This window comes from Suncus etruscus, chromosome 11 (genome assembly GCF_024139225.1).
Source record: "Suncus etruscus isolate mSunEtr1 chromosome 11, mSunEtr1.pri.cur, whole genome shotgun sequence".
Classification (NCBI taxonomy): Eukaryota; Metazoa; Chordata; class Mammalia; order Eulipotyphla; family Soricidae; genus Suncus; species Suncus etruscus.
In genome coordinates, this window is record NC_064858.1 from 2905822 (window position 1) to 2929088 (window position 23267).

General features: G+C 53.1%; 1 protein-coding gene across 1 annotated transcript in view; it reads left to right on the forward strand.

Annotated features, from left to right (window-relative positions):
* The first annotated feature begins 437 nt into the window (after positions 1-437).
* IGF1R (insulin like growth factor 1 receptor) overlaps positions 438-23267 on the forward strand; it is a 118620-nt gene continuing 95790 nt past the window's right edge. The window contains exon 1 of the mRNA XM_049782665.1: positions 438-582. Within this exon, the coding sequence (XP_049638622.1) occupies positions 495-582 (88 nt within the window). The 5' untranslated portion in view covers positions 438-494. The remainder of the gene's footprint in view (positions 583-23267) is intronic.

Consider the following 23267-nt stretch of genomic DNA (forward strand, 5'->3'; position numbering starts at 1 on the left):
GGAGCTTGGCTAGCTAGGCTCGGCTGGGCTCGGCTGGAGGAGGCTTGGGGAGGGCTGGGCTGGGTTGGGGCGTCGCTGACGGCGCCGCCCCCGCCCCCACCCACCCCCGCTTCGGGGGCCGCCCCCCGCCCCCCGCCGTCTGGGGCTTGAAAATGGAGGCGGACGACGCTGACAGCCCTCCCCGGCGCGCCCCGGGGGCCCCCGAACGCCCAGCCCGGCGCTGAGCTGAGCGCCCGCCCGCCCGCCCGCGCCTTGCCAGTGCGCGCCGCCTCCCGAGCCGCGTGGCCGCCCGCGCCCCGGGTCTGGCCGCAGGGCGAGCCCCCGGACGGGCTTGGGGACTTGCGGGACTTGGAGACTCTCCTCTTTGAAAAAGCCCTTTCCTTGCTTTTTTCCTTTTATCCTTGGACTTTGGTTTTCCTTTCCTTTTCCTTCCCCTTTTCCTTTTTATTTTTTGAGTTTTTGGAGCAAGGGCACTTGTGTCCCAAAGCCGAGGAATGAAGACTGGACCCGGAGCCGGAGTGTGCGGGCTCGTGTTCCTCGCGCTCACGCTGTGGCTGATGACGACGACGACGACGGGAGAAAGTAAGTCAGTCGCCCCGACCCGACACGCCCGCCACGGCCTCTGCGGGAACTTTTTGCCTCCGATGCGCCCCTGGATGTGGCTGTCTAGGGGAGGGTCCCCTAGGCTCCGGGCGGCGCGACGCGGGGCGTTGCGCACGGCTTTGGAGGGGCTCTGGGACTCTGCGCCGGGTTCCGACCCCCACGACCCACCCCTCCCGGGCGCGCGTCGGTTTGCTGGGTCCTCTTGGCCTGGGAGTTGGCACCGGGCTCCGGGGTCCGGGCGGGGGACCCCGCGTCTCCCCGGCGGGGATGGTTCTCCCTCCTCGCGGCTCCCTGGGCTGGTGCGGCGCGGGGTACCACGGCGCCCTGGGGCCCGAGGTGCGAATTGCCTCCGAAGAGGCGGTGCCCGGAGCCCCAGGACACGTTTACGGGGACCACCCACTCTCCGCGGGCGCGCGCCTCGGTTCTTGCGCCCCCTCCCCGCCGCAACGGGACTTTTGGGGATCCTGGGCACGACCCTCTCTGGGCCCCCTTCTCCTGCGCCCCGTGCGCCCTGGTCCTTTGTGCGGAGCGGGGTCTGGAGAGCGTCCCTGGCTTTTCATTTTAACACCTAACCGAGAGGAACCCCCTTATCCCGGGGTCGGTGGAGAAGTGCATGTAGGGTTGGGGAGCCCGGCGCGCGCCTCCCCAAATTTTCAGGGGTTTGGGACCACTGCTCCAGCCCGTCTGTCTGTCTGGCTTGGAAAGGGGGTGCAGCGAGGGTGAAGAGTTGGGTCTACGGTGAGATCCTCGAGGTGCCAGGCCACACACGTGCTCCCGACGCTGAATGTCGCCTCCGGCTTGGGGGGGATCGTGCGCCCTGGGGCTGGCACGGAGGGAGGGTGGGGGTGTTTGGCGAACGCCCAACCGGGCCCTGGCGAAGCTCCCCACCCGCCTCGGTCCCTCCTCGCTGAGCAGCGGCGCCCCGCGCGCCCCATCCTTAGGAATCGGATTCTGAATCGCCCGCTTTTGTTTTGCGGCCCCAGACGAGCGCCCCGGGGTGGGGGCGTGCCAAGAGGGACCGAGCCTCCGCGTCCCGTGCCTGGCGTCGTCTGGAGGAAGGAGGTGCCCAAGGCGGGGTCCCCCGCGTCTCCCCGATCCCCCCCTCCCCGGGACGCGCGCGCGGGGAAAGTTGGAAGCAGACCCAGCGGGGCGCGCGCGGGGAGGGCGCACAGGTGAGTCATGTTGGCCTGGGCGCAGGCGGTGCCATCTCACGCCGAAAAATCACGACGAGCCCGGAGTGCGGGGCCCAGCCCCGGGGCGCCCCAGAAAGGCTGTTTTGCAGAAGCAAATCCTTGAATCATAACAACAGTCATAAAAAATAAAAATGATCGTCGGGGCCGCGTGCCCGATCGGACGAGCGCGCGTGTTTTGGCCGCGCTGCGCGCCCTCACCTCGGACACTCCAGTTCTTTGTGCTGTTTACTCTTGAGGACGCTGGGCTGGGCGAAAAAGGTTTTCCTTCTTTCTTTTGTTTTTCTTTCCTCTTTTCTTTCTGGGCTTATCTGGACACTTTGTCTGGGGGGCGCGGGGAAGGGGGGGAACCCACACGAGAAGAATTTGCAAGCCCTCCAAAGCGGAGTCTAGTTTAGAAGACCTGGAGTCCCTCCACTTCACTTGCTGATTTTTTATTAATTTCACTCATTTTTGTGAAGTGCTGACGCGCTCTCCAGAGCCTGTTGTTGATGAGGATGGAAAAGTGTCGAATAAATAAATAAAATAAAATAAAATAAAACAAAACCCACCATGGTGGGTTCTGGTGGGTTCTGGGGAAGCTCCCCGGGAAAACCCTCGAACCAGAGGGGACAGACACCGCCAGTGTGCAAAGTTCTTGCTCCATCGTTGCCTTTTGGAGACGGTGGGCTCCTGAAAAGTGGGTGATACGCAGAGTCGGCACCCCCATGACCAGGGCTGATGGAGTCTTGACTCTGGCCTGGCCTGGGAGCCCCACCCAGGAGTTGGGAGCTGCAGATGGTGTCCTGGTGGACGTGGCGGAGACCACTTGGCTCCGGCACTGCCTGCCTTGAATCCCGTCCCACGTTTTCTTCCTGTTCACTGTAGAACTCTGGGGCGGTGTTGGGTCTCCTTGTGTTTGCGTGGCAGCCCTCGGCCTTTTCTCCCTCCTCCTCCTCGTCCTCCTCCTCTTCCTTCTTTCTTTGCATCTTTTGCTTCGAAAATATCCAAGTTTGGGAGGCGGCCACAAGCCGGCCTTTGTGCAGGGCAAGGCCACGGAGACTTGAGAGTTGGGACAGAGGGTCCCCTCAACCTGGCTTTGCTTGGCCTCAGCTCTTCAGGCCCCTAAAACCTGTCTTGGGGGCTGAAGAGATGGGACAGATAAGGCCTCACAGGCCAGTTCACCTGGGTTCCATCCCTGGCACCCCATATGGTTCCCCAGCACAGCTCCGGTGTGGCTCCCAATACCACAGGTCTCCCCCACCACCCAAAAAGTTCCCCCTGGCTGGTCATGTGTCCTCAAGTCTGTACCCCATCCCAGGTGGCCAAAGGGAAAGGGAAAGTAGGTACTAAGCCCCTTTGGAATCTGAGTCACTCTTGAGACTGGGGGGCCCTTCTGGGGAGACCAAGAAGGTGGGTGTGCAGGATTGTGGGTGAGGGGGTGACTGCTGGTAGAAGGCGTCTTTGCTGGGGCTATCTTGAAGTCAGAGGTAGGGATCACAGTGAAGGAAAGGGTCTGATATCTGGGTGCGGGTTTCTGTGCCCGTTTTTGCTGGTGGGTGCCCGTTTCTTTTAGGCTGATGCAAATTCTAAAATTAGTGCGCTGCTTGGCTGCTGGGTGCGGGATGGACGTGGTACTGTCTGTCTGCTTTCTGGTCCAAGACACACGGCTTGGCCTCTCTCTCTCTCTCTCTCTCTCTCTCTCTCTCTCTCTCTCTCTCTCTCTCTCTCTCGTCCTTTAAGTGCGTGAAAGTTGGGAGAAGAATTGCCGCTTGTCCCCTCAAACTTGAGCTTGTAAATCAGGGGACACTTCACTCCTGGTCTGCTCTGTGGCGACTTCCCCCCCAAACTCCAGTTAACACACACTAAAAAGAGCTTAAAACTCACACAGGGGCCTCAGGAGGGTAGTGGGGACGCAGAAAGACTTGAGAGGAAGATTCCGGACTTGGAATTTTTCAAAACGCACAAATGCCGAGGAAGGCCAGTTGGCGACAGGCAGCCGTTAAGTCCTCTGCCTGTGGAAGGTGACAAAAGTCGCTCTTCCGAGATTAGCGTCCTGGAGCTAAGTCTGGATGGGTTTTTGAATTTCCATTTTTCTTCACTACTTTTTCCAGAAAATTCTTTGAAGATGCTAAAAAAAACTGCTACTTTTTATTTATTCTGTCCCATTAAAAACTAATTTTTAAAAAAAAAAAATCCCCCTTTTTTCTCTCCATGGAGAAAGTGCCATTCGTTGGAGTGAGGGTCTCCCTGCCTCATTTCTTTCTTAAATAGCTCGAGGAAAATAGCCGTTTGTCCTGTAGAATATTGCAAAGCTCTGAGGACTGGCTTCTCTTTTCCTTCGTTTAATAATTAAAGTTGGGAGGACTGAAGAGTGCAAAGAAAAGACTATTTGGTTGAGCCCCGTTAGGCTGTTACCCAAATATACGTGAACCTTTTGGATTTCTCCCATTAAGGAATTTCTCAGAAGAATTGTTGTTTGCACACGTTGTGAAGTTTTGGGTGGAAATCTTCTTCTCTCAAGAAAGTTCTGGAGTGTACCCGGCTCTCTGTGGGCTGATCTGAGCTGGGAGGAGGCGCAGACAGGCCTCCTGTATCATGTTCCCTGGTTTTACCGCGTCCTCCGTGCCTCATTTCCTGGTCAGACGCTTTGTTTTTGGGGGGAATATGCAAGGAGACATCACCCAGCCCAGCCACCACCTTGGGGACACCTGCTGGATGCCATTTCCACCAGGCTACCGCGTCTACCTGCAAAGAGGCATTTATTTTGTCCCTGGACCCAGAGCCTCTCTTGGAAATGCTGGTCTTGCCCAGACAAGCCTCCCTTCCAGGGGCACATGGGGGGCCTGGTGGATTTTTGGGGGGCAGAGTTAGTGCTTCTGCCTTTGCCCCTGATCAGAAAGGCACTGGCTGCAGACCTGGCGTATCTCCCACCATCTCTGTGGACCAGGGTTCTGTTTGATGTTTGAGGGACCACCCCCCTGGGGTGCTCAGAGATCACCCCCGTGTCAGCTGCCAGCAAGGCAAATGCCTCACGTCTGTCTCAGAGCACCGGTTAGGTTAGGACAGTGGGGACAAAAACACGCTATATAGACAGCCACGTTTTGCCCCGAATTTGAAGTGCCTGTTTAGGGAGTCCCCAGATGCTCCTGCTTGCTCTAGGTTTCCAGGTAGCCCCTCAAGGTGCCTTTCCCATCTGAAGCACCCCTGAAGGGAACTGTATCTGCCCAAGATGCCAAGACACAATCAGATGTGACCTTGGCTTTGATGGCCAGCCGGTCTTCTTCTTCTTCTTCTTCTTCTTCTTCTTCTTCTTCTTCTTCTTCTTCTTCTTCTTCTTCTTCTTCTTCTTCTTCTTCTTCTTCTTCTTCTTCTTCTTCTTCTTCTTCTTCTTCTTCCTCTTCCTCTTCCTCTCCTCCTCCTCCTCCTCCTCCCTCTCTAATTTTGGGCCACACCCGATGACACTCGGGTTACTCTGGCTATGCGCTCAGAAATCACTCCTGGCTTGGGGGGACCATATGGAATGCCGGGGATCAAACCAGGTCCGTCCTGGGTCAGCCGCGTGCAGGCGAACGCCCTACCAATGTCCTATCACTCTGGCCCAATATAAATATTTTAAACACCTTGGTTTACAGAATTGCTCCTAATACAGTTTTTATTTCTGGCATTCAGTGTTTCAACACCACCACACCCACACACACTACCACTAGGGTAAACCTTCCCTCACCATTGTCCCCGGTATTCTTCCCTCCTCCAAGCCTGCCCTTTGGCAAGTGCAAACAATTGACTTTATATTATTAGTTACCTGGGACAACTAAATGTTAGTGAAATGACTGAAAAGAACTTTATTAAAAGAAGGTTTGTGCCAATTGCCGCGACTGCCACGGGTCATGGCTCAGTCTGAAGGCTGAACTCCTTGAGCTTCTGGGGCTAAGAGACTTCTACCATCATCCCCCATCTATCTTGCCTTCCTGCTGGGGCATCCTGACAGAATGCCTTGTGCTCTGAGCAGCTTCTCACTAGTGGCCTCTCACTAGGGTTGCTGGCGATGCCCCCCAGTCCTGTGTCCCAGGGATGGATGCCCCCCTGTCTCACAAGATCTGAGCACAAGAGACTATAGGCAGACAGGAATGGGAGGAATCAGCTGCCCCCTCCCCTGGAAAACCATTTGTGATCCCAGGTAGTGGAGGATTGCGATCTAGCAGTGTGAGAAGTTTAAAGACGTGTCCAGGGGAGGGGGGGGGGCGATAGCACAGTGGGGAGGGCGTTTGCCTTGCATATGGCCAACTGGGGTTTGATCCCCGGCCTCCCTTATGGTCTCTCGAGCCTGCTAGGAGTGATTTCTGTGTGCAGGCTCAGGAATAACCCCTGAGCACTGCCGGGTGTGGTCTCCCCAAAAGATATCCCAGAAAGTGGTGAGGGGTATGGCAGTCCCCAGGGAGGGGGGAAACCCACATGGTGTCATGAAGGTTTTTAGGGGTTTTGCAAACACAGGTACTTTGACACTGGCCCCCCCCCTCCCGCCCCCCAAGCCTGCCCAAAGAACTGATTGCCCTAAGGAATGGGGCCAGAAGGAGAGGTGGGCCCGGAGAGATAGCACAGCAGCGTTTGCCTTGCAAGCAGCCAATCCAGGACCAAAGGTGGTTGGTTCAAATCCCAGTGTCCCATATGGTCCCCCGTGCCTGCCAGGAGCTGTTTCTGAGCAGACAGCCAGGAGTAACCCCTGAGCACCGCTGGGTGTGGCCCAAAAACAAAAACAAAAACAAAAACAAAAAAAAAGAAGGAGAGGTTCCCAAAGGCCTATCTGAAATGTTTGGGCTTCAGCCCTTGGTCCTCACAAGCCCAGTCGCCTTGATTCACCCCCCTGTGTAACAGGCTTGATCCCTGAATACTGCTCAGTGAGATCCTAAACAATTTTGCCCTCACCCTAAGTTTTTCTTCCAGCCTAGAAAATTCACTGGGGGAGTTTTCTTTGTTTTTTGATTTTTTGCGGGGGGTGGGGGGGGTCCACAGTTGGTGGTGCTCAGGACTCAATTCCTCATGAAGCTTGGGGTTATCTTATGAAGTGCCTGAGTTTTTTTGTTTTTTTTTTTTTTGGTTTTTGGGCCACACCCGGCGATGCTCAGGGGTTACTCCTGGCGGTCTGCTCAGAAATAGCTCCTGGCAGGCACGGGGGACCCTATGGGACACTGGGATTCGAACCAACCACCTCTGGTCCTGGATCGGCTGCTTGCAAGGCAAACGCCGCTGTGCTATCTCTCCGGGCCCGAGAGATTTTTTTTTTTTCCTTTCTCCCCTTAACAAGGCAAACAGGAGAGAGTAGAATGGGGCGGCGGGCACTTGGTGTTTTTTTATTTTATTTTTTTATTTTTTTGCTTTTTGGGCCATACCAAGGTTACTCCCAGCTCTGTTCTCAGAAATGGCTCCAGGCAGGCTCAGAGCACCATATGGGATGCCAGGGGTCGAACCCGGGTCCACCCCAGGTCAGCTGCATGCAAGGCAGACACCCTACTGCTGTGCTATCTCTCGGGCCCCAGTGGGTACTTGTCTTACACACAGCTGCCCTGGGTTCATCCCTGGATCTCTGGCTTTGCCCGTGGTCCCCTAGAGTCCCATCAGGAACCATCTCTGAGCACAGAGCCAGGCGGCAGCCCAGAGCATTGCCGGGTGGGGCCCAGAAATCTAAAGCAAATTATGTAACAAACTGTTAACCTGATGATGAAACTTAAGTGCCCGTTTGCTCTCTATTGAGGGAACTTGGGGAGTCCCAGCAGCTTAGCCAGATTCTTCGCGTTCTGGTTTGCTTTTTGGCAGCACCTGGCAGTGCTTAAAGCTTTCTCCTGAGCTAAGGGTTCACTCCTGGCCGTGTTCTGGGGACCCTATGGGATGCTGGAGATTGAACCCGAATCTGCTGTGTGCAAGGCAGGCACCCTCCCTGCTGTGCTATCGTTTGGGCCACTGAGAGCCAAATTTGGCCCAAGAGGCCTTGGACATGGTCGCAGACATTTTCCTGGGGCTCTTCTCCCGTGGAAAAGGTTCTGGAAAAGTTTTGACGCCAGCTGGAGTGAGTTGAATCCAAGCACCTGGCCTCCATCTTCTGGAGAAGTGGGTATGACCCTCTCCGTTCCCCATAGAAGGTCCTGTATGTGTTTTTTGTTTGTTTGTTTGTTTGTTTTGGTTTTTGGGTCACACCCGGCGGTGCTCAGGGGTCACTCCTGGCTGTCTGCTCAGAAATAGCTCCTGGCAGGCACGGGGGACCCTATGGGACACCGGGATTCGAACCAACCACCTTTGGTCCTGGATCGGCTGCTTGCAAGGCAAACGCCGCTGTGCTATCTCTCCGGGCCCGGTCCTGTATGTGTTATGTGGGGAACTGGGGGCCACTTTCATGCACAAAATGCAATCGGAAGGCAGAGGAAGTCGGGGAGTCTGCAGGAGGACTTGGGGTCCCCAGCTGCCTGGCCAGTAAGTGGTTTGTTTCCTTACACAGTTCGGCCCTGAGCTGGCCACTGCCATGACAGCTGAGCATTCTGCTCTCTGCTCCGGGACCCTCAATTAGTGGGGTGTAGAAGGTTTGGGACCCACCCTGGGGGTGTTTGCTTAGCAGCTACTCTTCCCTCTGTGCGCAGGGGTTGCTCCTGAGCAGTTTCAGGGACCCAAACTGGCAGCCTGTCTGTCCTATAGGGTCCCCGAGCCTGTCAACACTGCAGAGCGGTGAATCCCACTTGGGGGTCTCTCAACTAATCCACTCTCTCCCGTCCTTACAGCGCCTCCTTTTCTAGGGCGGTAGGTTGGTCACCCCGGGATCTTGCCTGTGATGATGGGCTGGGTGCTGCAGCATTGGGGTGGGGTGAAAGGCCCCTCCTGGAGGCTGAGTATTGATACCCAGATCTACCCTATCTATTTTGGAAACTAATAATCTCCAGATTAGACTAGAATAGGAGAACTCAGGGCATATCTAGGGGTACCTGCAGATCAAACTCAGGGCTTCCGGTGTACAAATGGTGGGTGTTCATCCTCCAAGCATCTCCCTGGTGCCAGACTATTTAATTCATCTTTAAAAAGTTAATTATGAGGGGCTGGAGTGGTGGCGCAAGCAGTAAGGCATTTGCCTTGCCCGCACTAGCCTAAGACGGACCACGGTTCGATCCTCAGGTGTCCCATACAGTCCCCCAAGCCAGAGGCGATTTCTGAGCGCAGAGCCAGGAGTAACCCCTGAGCATCACTGGATGTGGCACCCCTCAAAAAAAGTTAATTATGGGGATAGTATAGCAGGGAGGGTGTTTGCCTTGCACGTGGCCGACCTGGGTTCAATCCCCTGCATCCCAGTAATTTCTGAGTGCAGAGCTAGTAGTAACCGCTGAGCACCACTGGGTTGGCCCCAAACAAACAAAAACCCAGCCAAACCAACAAAAAGAATCTTTGTATGTTTTTTTCCCCCCCAAAAAGAGGAAATGAATTGTTTCTGTCTGCATCAAGTTCTTCGATGAGCTACTGGTCAGGGTCTCAGCCTTGCCTGGCGAGGCTCAGGGACAGAGGACACGCTTGGCCAGGTCGCCACAGCTCTGGTCAGTCTTGTTAACTCAGGAGGGGCACTCAGTAGGTGCTCAGTAAACGCTTCCTGCGCTGCAACATGGCTTCCCCTTGACTCGGGCCAACAGCCGCCAGCTCCAGCTTCTCTTCCATTTCAGGCGTGTTTGCTCTGCCTTCTGCCCCGTCCTGTCATTTGTCAACTGCCACCAGCTGCCCCATGTCCAGGGCGCTCCACCCGCTGAGGCGCCCTCTGGTGACTAGCGGGGAACTGCGGCCTCATCTGGGACCACCTGCTCTACCCCCCCCACCCCCCGCCCCATCTACCCACCCCTGGATTCTGCTATTCTGTGTCCTGGCCTGGCTCCTGGAAACCAATGGCAGAAAAACCTTGACTCTGCAGAAACACGGGCAGGCTCTGGAGGTGGCCTGGTAACACGGGGTCCTCCGAGCCCCAGGATTTTTAGCCTGAAGTGAAGGGCCGAAGGTGTTTTCCTTTCTACAGTACAGTATGCAAGCGGGGAGTCCAGAGCCCAGGGGGGAAGGAGAGGTCACATGGCCCCGGGCAGTATGTGTGAGCCTATTTGCTTGGTTGGCTTTGGGGCCACATCTGGTGGTGCTCAGTCTGTCCTCGATGGAGCTCAGAGGACCAGATGGGTTGTAAGACAAGCACTGTCCCTACTCACTTGTCCTGCTGCGCTCTGGTCACTGACCGCCTCTGAATGTGGCACTGACCGGCCCAGTGTCTTCAGGAATCAAACTTGGGCTCTGGATATGCCAGGACAGGCAGCTGAGCACAGAGCCAGGAGTTAGCCCTGAGCACTGCCAGATGTGGCTCCCAAACAAACAAAGAACCAATTTGAGAAGCCTGTGTATGGGTCCTGAGGGGGACACCCCGAATTGGATTCAGATCCTTGAATGTCTCCGTGGGAGCTGGAGGGCTGCTTACTTTTTTAGGGAGCCCCAATCAGAATGGGGGTGACTGGGATCAGTTAATGGAATTTACTTTTTGTTTTCCCTGTTTTTTGGGGGGGGAACCACCCGGTGGTACTCAGAGCTAACTTCTGACTTTATACTCAGGACTCAGGGGTCACTCCTGGTGGACTTGGGGGACCACGTGGGGTGCTGGAAATTGAACCTGGGGCAGCTGTGTTCAAATCCAACTACTGTCTCTCCTGCTCAACTGTCTGAGATGCAGGCCTCAGAATCAACTCTTTTTTTTGGGGGGTTGGGGTTTGGGCCACACCCAGTGGCACCCAGGGGTTACTCTTAGCCCTGTGCTCAGAAATCACTCCTGGCAGACTCAGGGGACCATATGGGATGTTGGGGATCAAACCCAGATTGACGCATGCAAGGCAAATACCCTACCGCTGTGCTATCTCTTCTTCATCTGCAGATGGAGATGCCAGGTCGTGGGTCTTGTTGCTGATAATTCTGACCCCTTTTTAAGTTTGACCCCCCCCCCCCCCGTTTTTATTGCAAACAGCCCGTCCCACTGGTCCATGTGGCAGGACGGACTGGACCTTTGCTGGCTGGGACAGCATCTCGGGCCAGTGCTTGGAGTCCACATGCCACAGTGGGGCCAGGATCTCCTTGGTCATGGCTGGTCCCTCCACCGCCGACTTAGGTTCGATCCCTGGCACTCTAGAGGGTCCCCCCAAGTCCCGGGCTTCCTGTGGAGCTTGTTTAGAGGTGACAGTCACCTCTGTGGAGCTCCTGGATTCAGGACAGGGCTCTGACCCAGCCAGATGCACTTGCCAGCCTGTGTGGTTTGGAGAAAGGCATTGCCCTGTGTCTGAGCCGCCCACGCTGGTCCCCAGGGAGACGCCCCAGAGAGCCCTGGAGTGGCCATGCACCCCAGGCGCAGAGGAGCCAAGGGAGCGGGTGCTGCTAAAAAGTTTAGGGTCAGTCAGGCCGATCTGGGACATGTTGAGGTGTGTGGACGCTTCTCTTGTCCCTGAAAGGGGAGAAAGGAAGGAGAGATGAGGGAAAAGAAGGAAGGATCAGAGGAGAGGGAGAGAGGAAAATAGAGAAGAACAAGGACCGGAGTGTCAGCACAGTGGTAGGGAGTTTTTTGCCTTGCACGCGGCAGTCCCAGGATGGACCCGGGTTCAATCCCCAGCATCCCATATGGTGCCCCGAGCCTTCCAGGAGCGATTTCTGAGAGCAGAGTGAGTCAGGAGTAAGCCCTGAGCACTGCCGTGTGTGGCCCCAAATCAAATCAAAACAAAACAAAACAAAACAAAAAAACAAAAAACAGAATAGAAAAGAAGGCAAAGGTTAGAAGGAATAAAGGAAGGAAAGGAAGAGGAGAGATGGAGAAAAGAAGGAAAGGGACAGAGGAAGAATGGAGAGAGGAAGGAAAGAGGAAAAGAAAGAGGAAGGACAGAGGAAGGAAAGGGAGAGCCGAGGGAAGCGAGGATAGGCGAATGGGTGGGTCGGGCTGTCCTGAGCAGATTCATCTGTGCTCCTCCCTCCGACCCTCCCCTCACCCTGGCCACCCCCTGAATTGGGGGAACACGATCCATCATTTGTTTCCAGCAACTCTGTCACTGGTTGCCCCAGCCCATCTGTCAGCTTTGAGCACTGGATGCCACATGTCTGGAAGCGAAGGTCTCTTGGGTGTTGCGCAGTAGGTGCAGCCTTGAGGAACAATGCTGGTGGAGGGGAGTCCCCTTCCCCCCCACTCCCCTCCTTAGGACCAAGCCGCTGTTTGAAATTCAAACACAGTCTGGGGGCTCCGGCCAGTCTGCACCCCTTGTTTCAGCATCATTCACAAACTTGGAGCTAGGGGCAGGTGGAAGTGGGGTGAGAACAGGGTGGGTATGTCCCTGGTAGGTTGAAACTCTCTATAGGGATTTGTGGTGTCATGGGAGGGGTCCCCAAAAAGAGGAAGATCCAGGGGACCAGAAAGACTTCCGAGGGACGAGAGGAAACCATGCTGGTAAACCAGCCCATGTAGGAAGTAAAATGCCCAAATAGAAACTCGCAGGCTTGGGCAGTGTTTTGAGTGGAGCTCTCTAACTTTCTCAGTCCCCAAGGGGTTTAGGATTAGGATTAGTTTAGGGCACTCTTCACCCCTAGTGATGTCCTGTCCTTCCCCCTCTTTGCCTATGTGGAAGCCACTCCCCCTCTTTTTCCTTATTTCCTTCTCTTACCTTAGCATGATGAACTTTTATCTCTTAGGTTTTATTTTCATCAGCTGGAATAGTTAATAATTTCTAGTATTGTGCTGAAACTGCTAAATGGAAGCATTTTTTTTTTGCCACACAAAAAAAAATGTGGTAAGGTTCTTATGTACCCTGGTCTCTGGCTTTCCCAGCGGCTTGTTTCATTAGGTGGAAGGAAAGGGGAGATTTGGAGGCCAGCACAGTAGGGGGGGGCATTTTTCTTCCCATACCCCCCAGCCTAGGTTCCATCCCTGGCACACTCTAGGGCCCCTCCAAGCCCAGTAGAAGTTATCCCTGAGCACAGAACCTGGAGTAAGTTCTGAGTATGGCCCCAAATAGAAAGAGCCAAAAGTATGGAAGACTTCGGAAGTTGTGTGTGTTGCGGCCTTGGGCTGGTATGTGTTCGTTGGGGGTCACCACAGCAGAGATGAGGGTTGGAGCAAAGCTACAAAGGAAGGGCACTTGCCTGACATGTTCGAACCCGGGACGACTGCTGGTACTAGATTTGGTCCCCTAAGCCCTCTGCTAGGAGTAAGCCCTGAGCAACATGGGGTGGATGCCCCCACCCCAGAAAAGATTGCGCTCCAGCTCTTTGAAGCATCTCCCCATCCCCCCATGAAATATGTGTATATATGTTTTTAATAAGTATTTTATTTTATTAAATATTTATGTTTTTGGACCACACCCAGCAGTGCTCAGGGGTTATTCCTGGCTCAACACTCAGAAATCGCCCCTGGCAGGCTCAGGGGACCATATGGGATGCTGGGATTTGAACCACCATCCTTCCGCATGCAAGGCAAACGCCTTACCGCTGTGTTTCTCTCCGGCCCCCCCTCTGTTTCTTGATTTGGAGAGAGGCTGTGGGTAATAAATGCCCTCTTCCCCATGGCTTTTAATCCCTTTGCTTGGAAAGCATCTAGTAGAGTCAGAATTGGTTTAATTTTATCATCTCTGTTAAGGGCTAATTTTGGTCTCACGTTTTTTTTCCTTTAATACCTTAATATTTCTCTTCCAGGATTTGTTTTGTATTTAAAAGTGAGACACTTTCCCTGTTGATCATTCCATTTTCTTTTCTTTTGTTTTTTTGGGTCACACCTGGCAGTGCTCAGGGTTGCTCCTGGCAGGCTCGGGGGACCATAGAGGATGCTGGGATTCGGACCACTGACCTTCTGCATGCAAGGCAAACGCTTTACCTCCATGCTATCTCTCCAGCTCCATCATTCCATTTTCTTGACATGGTACTAGTTTCATTTTAGTAGTTTCTTCATTTGCTCGTCTGTTATATTCTATATTCTACATGTTTTTTTGAGCTGTCTTTCCCTACTGCTAACCTTGCTGTTGGCGGCACAGTCATGCCTTCTCCCAGTACAGAGCAAAACATCCTCACACACATTATCATATCATAAATTGACTTCTCGTAATTAAAACCTTTCAAAAAGACACAATTTCCCAGAACCAGGTTTGCCTGCGTGTCTTATTTTACACATTTTCTTCAGTTCCATTTTTTTTTTTTGGTTTTGGTCACACCCGGCAGTGGTGCTCTTTTTGGTTTTTGGGGTCAGGGTCACACTCGGCAGTAGGTGCTCAGTAAAACGCTTCCTGCGCTGCAACATGGCTTCCCCTTGACTCGGGCCAACAGCCGCCAGCTCCAGCTTCTCTTCCATTTCAGGCGTGTTTGCTCTGCCTTCTGCCCCGTCCTGTCATTTGTCAACTGCCACCAGCTGCCCCATGTCCAGGGCGCTCCACCCGCTGAGGCGCCCTCTGGTGACTAGCGGGGAACTGCGGCCTCATCTGGGACCACCTGCTCTACCCCCCCCACCCCCCGCCCCATCTACCCACCCCTGGATTCTGCTATTCTGTGTCCTGGCCTGGCTCCTGGAAACCAATGGCAGAAAAACCTTGACTCTGCAGAAACACGGGCAGGCTCTGGAGGTGGCCTGGTAACACGGGTCCTCCGAGCCCCAGGATTTTTAGCCTGAAGTGAAGGGCCGAAGGTGTTTTCCTTTCTACAGTACAGTATGCAAGCGGGAGTCCAGAGCCCAGGGGGGAAGGAGAGGTCACATGGCCCCGGGCAGTATGTGTGAGCCTATTTGCTTGGTTGGCTTTGGGGCCACATCTGGTGGTGCTCAGTCTGTCCTCGATGGAGCTCAGAGGACCAGATGGGTTGTAAGACAAGCACTGTCCCTACTCACTTGTCCTGCTGCGCTCTGGTCACTGACCGCCTCTGAATGTGGCACTGACCGGCCCAGTGTCTTCAGGAATCAAACTTGGGCTCTGGATATGCCAGGACAGGCAGCTGAGCACAGAGCCAGGAGTTAGCCCTGAGCACTGCCAGATGTGGCTCCCAAACAAACAAAGAACCAATTGAGAAGCCTGTGTATGGGTCCTGAGGGGACACCCCGAATTGGATTCAGATCCTTGAATGTCTCCGTGGGAGCTGGAGGGCTGCTTACTTTTTTAGGGAGCCCCAATCAGAATGGGGGTGACTGGGATCAGTTAATGGAATTTACTTTTTGTTTTCCCTGTTTTTTGGGGGGGAACCACCCGGTGGTACTCAGAGCTAACTTCTGACTTTATACTCAGGACTCAGGGGTCACTCCTGGTGGACTTGGGGGACCACGTGGGGTGCTGGAAATTGAACCTGGGGCAGCTGTGTTCAAATCCAACTACTGTCTCTCCTGCTCAACTGTCTGAGATGCAGGCCTCAGAAATCAACTCTTTTTTTTGGGGGGTTGGGGTTTGGGCCACACCCAGTGGCACCCAGGGGTTACTCTTAGCCCTGTGCTCAGAAATCACTCCTGGCAGACTCAGGGGACCATATGGGATGTTGGGGATCAAACCCAGATTGACGCATGCAAGGCAAATACCCTACCGCTGTGCTATCTCTTCTTCATCTGCAGATGGAGATGCCAGGTCGTGGGTCTTGTTGCTGATAATTCTGACCCCTTTTTAAGTTTGACCCCCCCCCCCCGTTTTTATTGCAAACAGCCCGTCCCACTGGTCCATGTGGCAGGACGGACTGGACCTTTGCTGGCTGGGACAGCATCTCGGGCCAGTGCTTGGAGTCCACATGCCACAGTGGGGCCAGGATCTCCTTGGTCATGGCTGGTCCCTCCACCGCCGACTTAGGTTCGATCCCTGGCACTCTAGAGGGTCCCCCCAAGTCCCGGGCTTCCTGTGGAGCTTGTTTAGAGGTGACAGTCACCTCTGTGGAGCTCCTGGATTCAGGACAGGGCTCTGACCCAGCCAGATGCACTTGCCAGCCTGTGTGGTTTGGAGAAAGGCATTGCCCTGTGTCTGAGCCGCCCACGCTGGTCCCCAGGGAGACGCCCCAGAGAGCCCTGGAGTGGCCATGCACCCCAGGCGCAGAGGAGCCAAGGGAGCGGGTGCTGCTAAAAAGTTTAGGGTCAGTCAGGCCGATCTGGGACATGTTGAGGTGTGTGGACGCTTCTCTTGTCCCTGAAAGGGGAGAAAGGAAGGAGAGATGAGGGAAAAGAAGGAAGGATCAGAGGAGAGGGAGAGAGGAAAATAGAGAAGAACAAGGACCGGAGTGTCAGCACAGTGGTAGGGAGTTTTTTGCCTTGCACGCGGCAGTCCCAGGATGGACCCGGGTTCAATCCCCAGCATCCCATATGGTGCCCCGAGCCTTCCAGGAGCGATTTCTGAGAGCAGAGTGAGTCAGGAGTAAGCCCTGAGCACTGCCGTGTGTGGCCCCAAATCAAATCAAAACAAAACAAAACAAAACAAAAAAACAAAAAACAGAATAGAAAAGAAGGCAAAGGTTAGAAGGAATAAAGGAAGGAAAGGAAGAGGAGAGATGGAGAAAAGAAGGAAAGGGACAGAGGAAGAATGGAGAGAGGAAGGAAAGAGGAAAAGAAAGAGGAAGGACAGAGGAAGGAAAGGGAGAGCCGAGGGAAGCGAGGATAGGCGAATGGGTGGGTCGGGCTGTCCTGAGCAGATTCATCTGTGCTCCTCCCTCCGACCCTCCCCTCACCCTGGCCACCCCCTGAATTGGGGGAACACGATCCATCATTTGTTTCCAGCAACTCTGTCACTGGTTGCCCCAGCCCATCTGTCAGCTTTGAGCACTGGATGCCACATGTCTGGAAGCGAAGGTCTCTTGGGTGTTGCGCAGTAGGTGCAGCCTTGAGGAACAATGCTGGTGGAGGGGAGTCCCCTTCCCCCCACTCCCCTCCTTAGGACCAAGCCGCTGTTTGAAATTCAAACACAGTCTGGGGGCTCCCGGCCAGTCTGCACCCCTTGTTTCAGCATCATTCACAAACTTGGAGCTAGGGGCAGGTGGAAGTGGGGTGAGAACAGGGTGGGTATGTCCCTGGTAGGTTGAAACTCTCTATAGGGATTTGTGGTGTCATGGGAGGGGTCCCCAAAAAGAGGAAGATCCAGGGGACCAGAAAGACTTCCGAGGGACGAGAGGAAACCATGCTGGTAAACCAGCCCATGTAGGAAGTAAAATGCCCAAATAGAAACTCGCAGGCTTGGGCAGTGTTTTGAGTGGAGCTCTCTAACTTTCTCAGTCCCCAAGGGGTTTAGGATTAGGATTAGTTTAGGGCACTCTTCACCCCTAGTGATGTCCTGTCCTTCCACCCTCTTTGCCTATGTGGAAGCCACTCCCCCTCTTTTTTCCTTATTTCCTTCTCTTACCTTAGCATGATGAACTTTTATCTCTTAGGTTTTATTTTCATCAGCTGGAATAGTTAATAATTTCTAGTATTGTGCTGAAACTGCTAAATGGAAGCATTTTTTTTTTGCCACACAAAAAAAAATGTGGTAAGGTTCTTATGTACCCTGGTCTCTGGCTTTCCCAGCGGCTTGTTTCATTAGGTGGAAGGAAAGGGGAGATTTGGAGGCCAGCACAGTAGGGGGGGGCATTTTTCTTCCCATACCCCCCAGCCTAGGTTCCATCCCTGGCACACTCTAGGGCCCCTCCAAGCCCAGTAGAAGTTATCCCTGAGCACAGAACCTGGAGTAAGTTCTGAGTATGGCCCCCAAATAGAAAGAGCCAAAAGTATGGAAGACTTCGGAAGTTGTGTGTGTTGCGGCCTTGGGCTGGTATGTGTTCGTTGGGGGTCACCACAGCAGAGATGAGGGTTGGAGCAAAGCTACAAAGGAGAGGGCACTTGCCTGACATGTTCGAACCCGGGACGACTGCTGGTACTAGATTTGGTCCCCTAAGCCCTCTGCTAGGAGTAAGCCCTGAGCAACATGGGGTGGATGCCCCCACCCCAGAAAAGATTGCGCTCCAGCTCTTTGAAGCATCTCCCCATCCCCCCATGAAATATGTGTATATATGTTTTTAATAAGTATTTTATTTTATTAAATATTTATGTTTTTGGACCACCCAGCAGTGCTCAGGGGTTATTCCTGGCTCAACACTCAGAAATCGCCCCTGGCAGGCTCAGGGGACCATATGGGATGCTGGGATTTGAACCACCATCCTTCCGCATGCAAGGCAAACGCCTTACCGCTGTGTTTCTCTCCGGCCCCCCCTCTGTTTCTTGATTTGGAGAGAGGCTGTGGGTAATAAATGCCCTCTTCCCCATGGCTTTTAATCCCTTTGCTTGGAAAGCATCTAGTAGAGTCAGAATTGGTTTAATTTTATCATCTCTGTTAAGGGCTAATTTTGGTCTCACGTTTTTTTTTCCTTTAATACCTTAATATTTCTCTTCCAGGATTTGTTTTGTATTTAAAAGTGAGACACTTTCCCTGTTGATCATTCCATTTTCTTTTCTTTTGTTTTTTTGGGTCACACCTGGCAGTGCTCAGGGTTGCTCCTGGCAGGCTCGGGGGACCATAGAGGATGCTGGGATTCGGACCACTGACCTTCTGCATGCAAGGCAAACGCTTTACCTCCATGCTATCTCTCCAGCTCCATCATTCCATTTTCTTGACATGGTACTAGTTTCATTTTAGTAGTTTCTTCATTTGCTCGTCTGTTATATTCTATATTCTACATGTTTTTTTGAGCTGTCTTTCCCTACTGCTAACCTTGCTGTTGGCGGCACAGTCATGCCTTCTCCCAGTACAGAGCAAAACATCCTCACACACATTATCATATCATAAATTGACTTCTCGTAATTAAAACCTTTCAAAAAGACACAATTTCCCAGAACCAGGTTTGCCTGCGTGTCTTATTTTACACATTTTCTTCAGTTCCATTTTTTTCTTTTTGGTTTTTGGGTCACACCCGGCAGTGGTGCTCAGGAGTTACTCCTGACTCTGCTCAAAAATCGCTCCTGGCAGGCTCGGGGGACCACATGGGATGCCGTGGATTGAACCCAGGTCATTCCTGGGTTGGCTGCCTTCAAGACAAATGCCCTACTGCTGTGCCATCGCTCCGGCCCCTAAACACATTTTTTTAATTGGATTACTATGAGATACACATTCCAAAGTTGTCAGTGGTTGGGTGTCAGTCCTACAATGCCCAATGCCCACCACCAATATCCTCAGTTCCCCTCCCCTCTGCTCTCTCCCCTGCCTGCCTTTGTGGTAACCCCCCCCTCTCTCCCCCCTCCCTCTTCCTCTCTCCCTCACCCCTTTTAGACAACTGTGGTTTGCATTTTATTGTTAGTGAAGGGGCACCATTCATATCACTTTATCTCCGTTCAGCACCCAGTTCTTGCCTAGAGTGACCGTTCTCAACTCTCACCGTCACGGTGCTCTTTCTCTGTCCTCACTACTCCCAGCTCACCGTGACAAGTTTTCCTCCCATGAACCTGTCCCCCTGGCTCTCATCTCTGTTTTCTCTCGATATTTTTACCATAATATCTTTTTTTTATATCCCACAAATGAGCAGAATCCTTCTATGCTACCCTTCTCCCTCTGACTCATTTCACTCAGCATAATACTCTCTATAGCCATCCATGTAAAAGCAAATTTCATAATTTCATTTTTCTAACAGCTGCGTAGAGTTCTGTGATATAGATGTTCCGTATTCATGGTAGCCAGAGCTAGAACTACAAGCCTGAGAAGAGATGAATGGCAAAACAAACTAGTTCTTGCTTCCCTTTCTTTCTTTCTTTCTTTCTTTCTTTCTTTCTTTCTTTCTTTCTTTCTTTCTTTCTTTCTTTCTTTCTTTCTTTCTTTCTTTCTTTCTTTCTTTCTTTCTTTCTTTTTCTTTCTTTCTTTCTTTCTTTCTTTCTCTCTCTCTCTCTCTCTCTCTCTCTCTCTCTCTCTCTCTCTCCCTCCCTCCCTCCCTCCCTCCCCCTTCCTTCCTTCCTTCCTTCCTTCCTTCCTTCCTTCCTTCCTTCCTTCCTTCCTTCCTTCCTTCCTTCCTTCCTTCCTTCCTTCCTTCCTTCCTTCCTTCTTTCTTTCTTCTTTTTTCTTTCTTTTTTTGGTGGGGAGGCCACACCTGGTGACACTCAGGGTTTACTCCTGGCTCTGTACTCAGAAATCGCTCCTGCCAGACACGGGGAACCTTATGGGTTGCCGGGGATCAAACCTAGATCCGTCCTGGGTCAGCCACATACAAGGCAAATGCCCTACCGCTGTGCTATTGCTCTGGCCCCTGGCTATTGCTTCTTGAAAAATTGTTGATACGAGTTGTTCTTGCGGGTGGGTTGAAGGGGCTGCAAGGGAGTCGCCAGGCCACTGGATGGAGATGTGGTGTGGACAGATGGACACGAGTCTCCAGAGCCAGGGGACCTGGGGCCAGTGACTCCCCCATGTGTGCTCATAAAGTGGCTGGGCGAACAGGGACAGGAGTGGCGGGAATGACAGGCTATCGGGGAGGGCACTGCTTATACGTGGTCAATTTGGGTTTCATCCCTGGCATCCCATATGGTCCCCTGAGTACCACCAGGAGTGGTCCTCCAGTACAAGCCTGGAGTAAGCCCTGAGCACTGTTGGGTGTGGCCTCCCAAAGCCAAAACAGGACAGAAGAGGGACAGGAGAGACAGTGGCCAAGTGGAAGGAAGGAAAGTCACGAGGCTGGGGAGGCTGCCCTGTTACCGGTCACTGACGTAGGTAAAGGCTTGTCACTGATTCTTATCATGTCCCTGAGGACTGGGCTAAGAGCCCTTGCTTAGGGCTAGGCCAGAAGGTCAGCAGGAGCTGGAGAGAGGCCATGGCTGGTGGTAGAGTGACCCCTAAACCTTGTTTCTCTTTGCACTGTGAGTGTCCAGGGCTACCTCAGTAGAAGTCAGGGGACCCCAGGTTTATCTGAGCATGTTCTCCACAGTCCTGTCTACCTTGATTCCTTCTCTGATTCTCCCAGAATCTTCCTCTTCATGTGAAAGGAGGGAATTGGACTAAGCCCAGTCCTAGTAACCCCTTTATTTTTGTTTGTTTTTGGACCACATCCGTCAGCACTCAGGGTTTACTCCTAGCTCTGTGCTCAGAAATCGCTTCTGGCAGGTTCCCGGGACCCTATGGGGTCCATGTCAGGCAAATGTTCTATCTTCTCCAGCCCCTAGAATTTTTATTTTATTTGGTTTTTGAGCCACACCTAACAGTGCCCGGCTTATTCCTAGCTCTGCACGTAGGAATCCCTCCTGGTGGGGCTCCAGGGACCTCGCGGAATGCCCGGGAATGGATCAAAGCCATTGTCTTCCTGGACAAGTGCCCTCCCCGCCATCCTGACTCAGAAGTTACAGCGCAGTCTTCCAGTCCTGAGTCTCTTTGGGGCATCCCCTTGGAAATGGGCAAAGGCTTAGCCACGTCTCACGTCAGCCAATTCTACCACTTCTGGGGTGCTTCCTCCAAGAGGCTGCCTCAAGAGAAGTCATGTTTCATGTATGATCTGACAAATGACAAACACACTAAATAAATACCCAGTCCAAGGGATGGAGAAAAAAACAAAAATAGCTTAGAACCAACCAGGTGCCTTTTCAAGAATCCTTGCTCATTGGCTCTTAAAATGAGGGGTTCGGGGGAAAAAGCCGGCAAACACTTATTATGGGCAGGAACCACAGTGGGAAGTGCAGGATGAGAATCCGGATTTCCTGTCGCTGAATTGTTTCCTAAAAGACACGCGTGGTTGGCCTGGGGTGGGGGTGGGGGGGCAGCGACTGTTACAGCTGCTGGAACTCGATTGTGACTGTTCCAGCGGCTGTGTCTGTGGTCGGCGACTGTTCCGGCCACCGTGTCTGTGGAGGGTGACTGTTCTGGCCTCTGCGACTATGGACAGTGGCTTCTGGCCACTGTATCTGTGGCTGTCCTGGCCACTGTAACTGTGAGCAGTTTCTGTGTCTGTGGATAGTGACAATTCTGGACACTGTTTTCCCTGAACACTTGACATTGTTAACCCTGAATTTACTTGGCCCTTGAGCTTCGGGGTTCATAAAGTCGTCTGCCTTGACCTCTCTGTCCATTCTGTCTTAATCCTACATCCTATTCTCACAGCATCAGGGCGACAGAAGAGCCCCCCTTCCCCGGCCCAGGTCAGAGGGTGACGTGATATGGGCTGGATGCACACCATGGTTGGCACTTGGCTGCCAAACTGTTGGTTGAACATTCTGGAAATGTGCAGTGGTTGGGGGGGCTGCAGCCCTACCCTCGGCACAGACTGGACAATCCCTTTGCAGTTCTGCGTGTGTGACCCCTGAGCACAGTTGTGATTGGGATGACGTCCCTTGGGGCAGCACAGGACATGGTGTCCCATCCCCTTTGTGCTCCCCACACGTCCTGCCAACAAACCTACCTGTCTTGGGGCTGTGGAGATAGGACAGTGGGAAGGGCACTAGCCTTCCCTGTTGATACCCCATAGAGTTCTCTCCAAGACCCACCAAGAGTGACTGACCCATGAATGTTAGCGTTAGGTGTGGATTTTGAATACAGCCACTAGGTATGGCTTACACACACACACACACACACACACACACACACACACACACACACACACACACACACACACACACATGAAAAAAAGCGAAGACTCTGCTCTCCCTTGTTTGTTTTGTTTTGCATTGTTTTTGTTTGTTTGTTTTTGTTTTTTGGGTCACACCTGGCAGCGCTCAGGGGTCACTCCTGGCTCCATGCTCAGAAATCACTCCTGACAGGCATGAGGGACCATATGGGATGCCAGGATTCAAACCACTGACCTTCTGCATGCAAAGCAAACACATCTTACCTCCATGCTATCTCTCTGGCCCCGTTTTTTTGTTTGTTTGTTTGTTTGTTTTTGTTTTTGGGCCATACCCAGTAACGCTCAGGGGTTTACTCCTGGCTATGTGCTCAGAAATTGCTCCTGGCTTGGGGGACCATATGGGACACTGGGGGAATTGAACCGCAGTCCGTCTTAGGTCAGCCATGTGCAAGGCAAACAGCTTACCGCCGCCCCACCACTCTGGCACCATTGTTTTGGTTTTTTGTTTGGGGACCATACCTGGCGATGTTCAGGGGTTACTCTTGGCTCTGTGCCAGTAATCACTCCTGGCAGGCTTGGGGAACCCAATGGGATGCCAGGGATAGAACCTGGGTCAGCCATATGCAAGGCAAATGCCCTTCTCACTGTGTATCACTTTGGCTCTTCTCTCTTTGTTTTTGGGGACCTATCTGCTTATGCTCAGAGGTTGATCCTGACTCGCTCTCTGCTCAGAACCCATTCCCAGTGGTGCAGGGGGTTGAACTGGGATCTGTTACATGCAAGACAAGCAGCGCCCTCTGCCCTGTGCTGTCTCTCCTCTTTCCAGTGCCTTTTCCCTTTTTCCTCAGTGCGGGTATTTGAGGGCTCAGGGGTCTGGGAGACTAACAAACAGGCCTCGTCTGGATTCTTTCCCTGTAGTGATTTTTTCACTTCCTTAGGGGAAGTGAGGCTGTCTGGGCTGGGGTGAAGCCT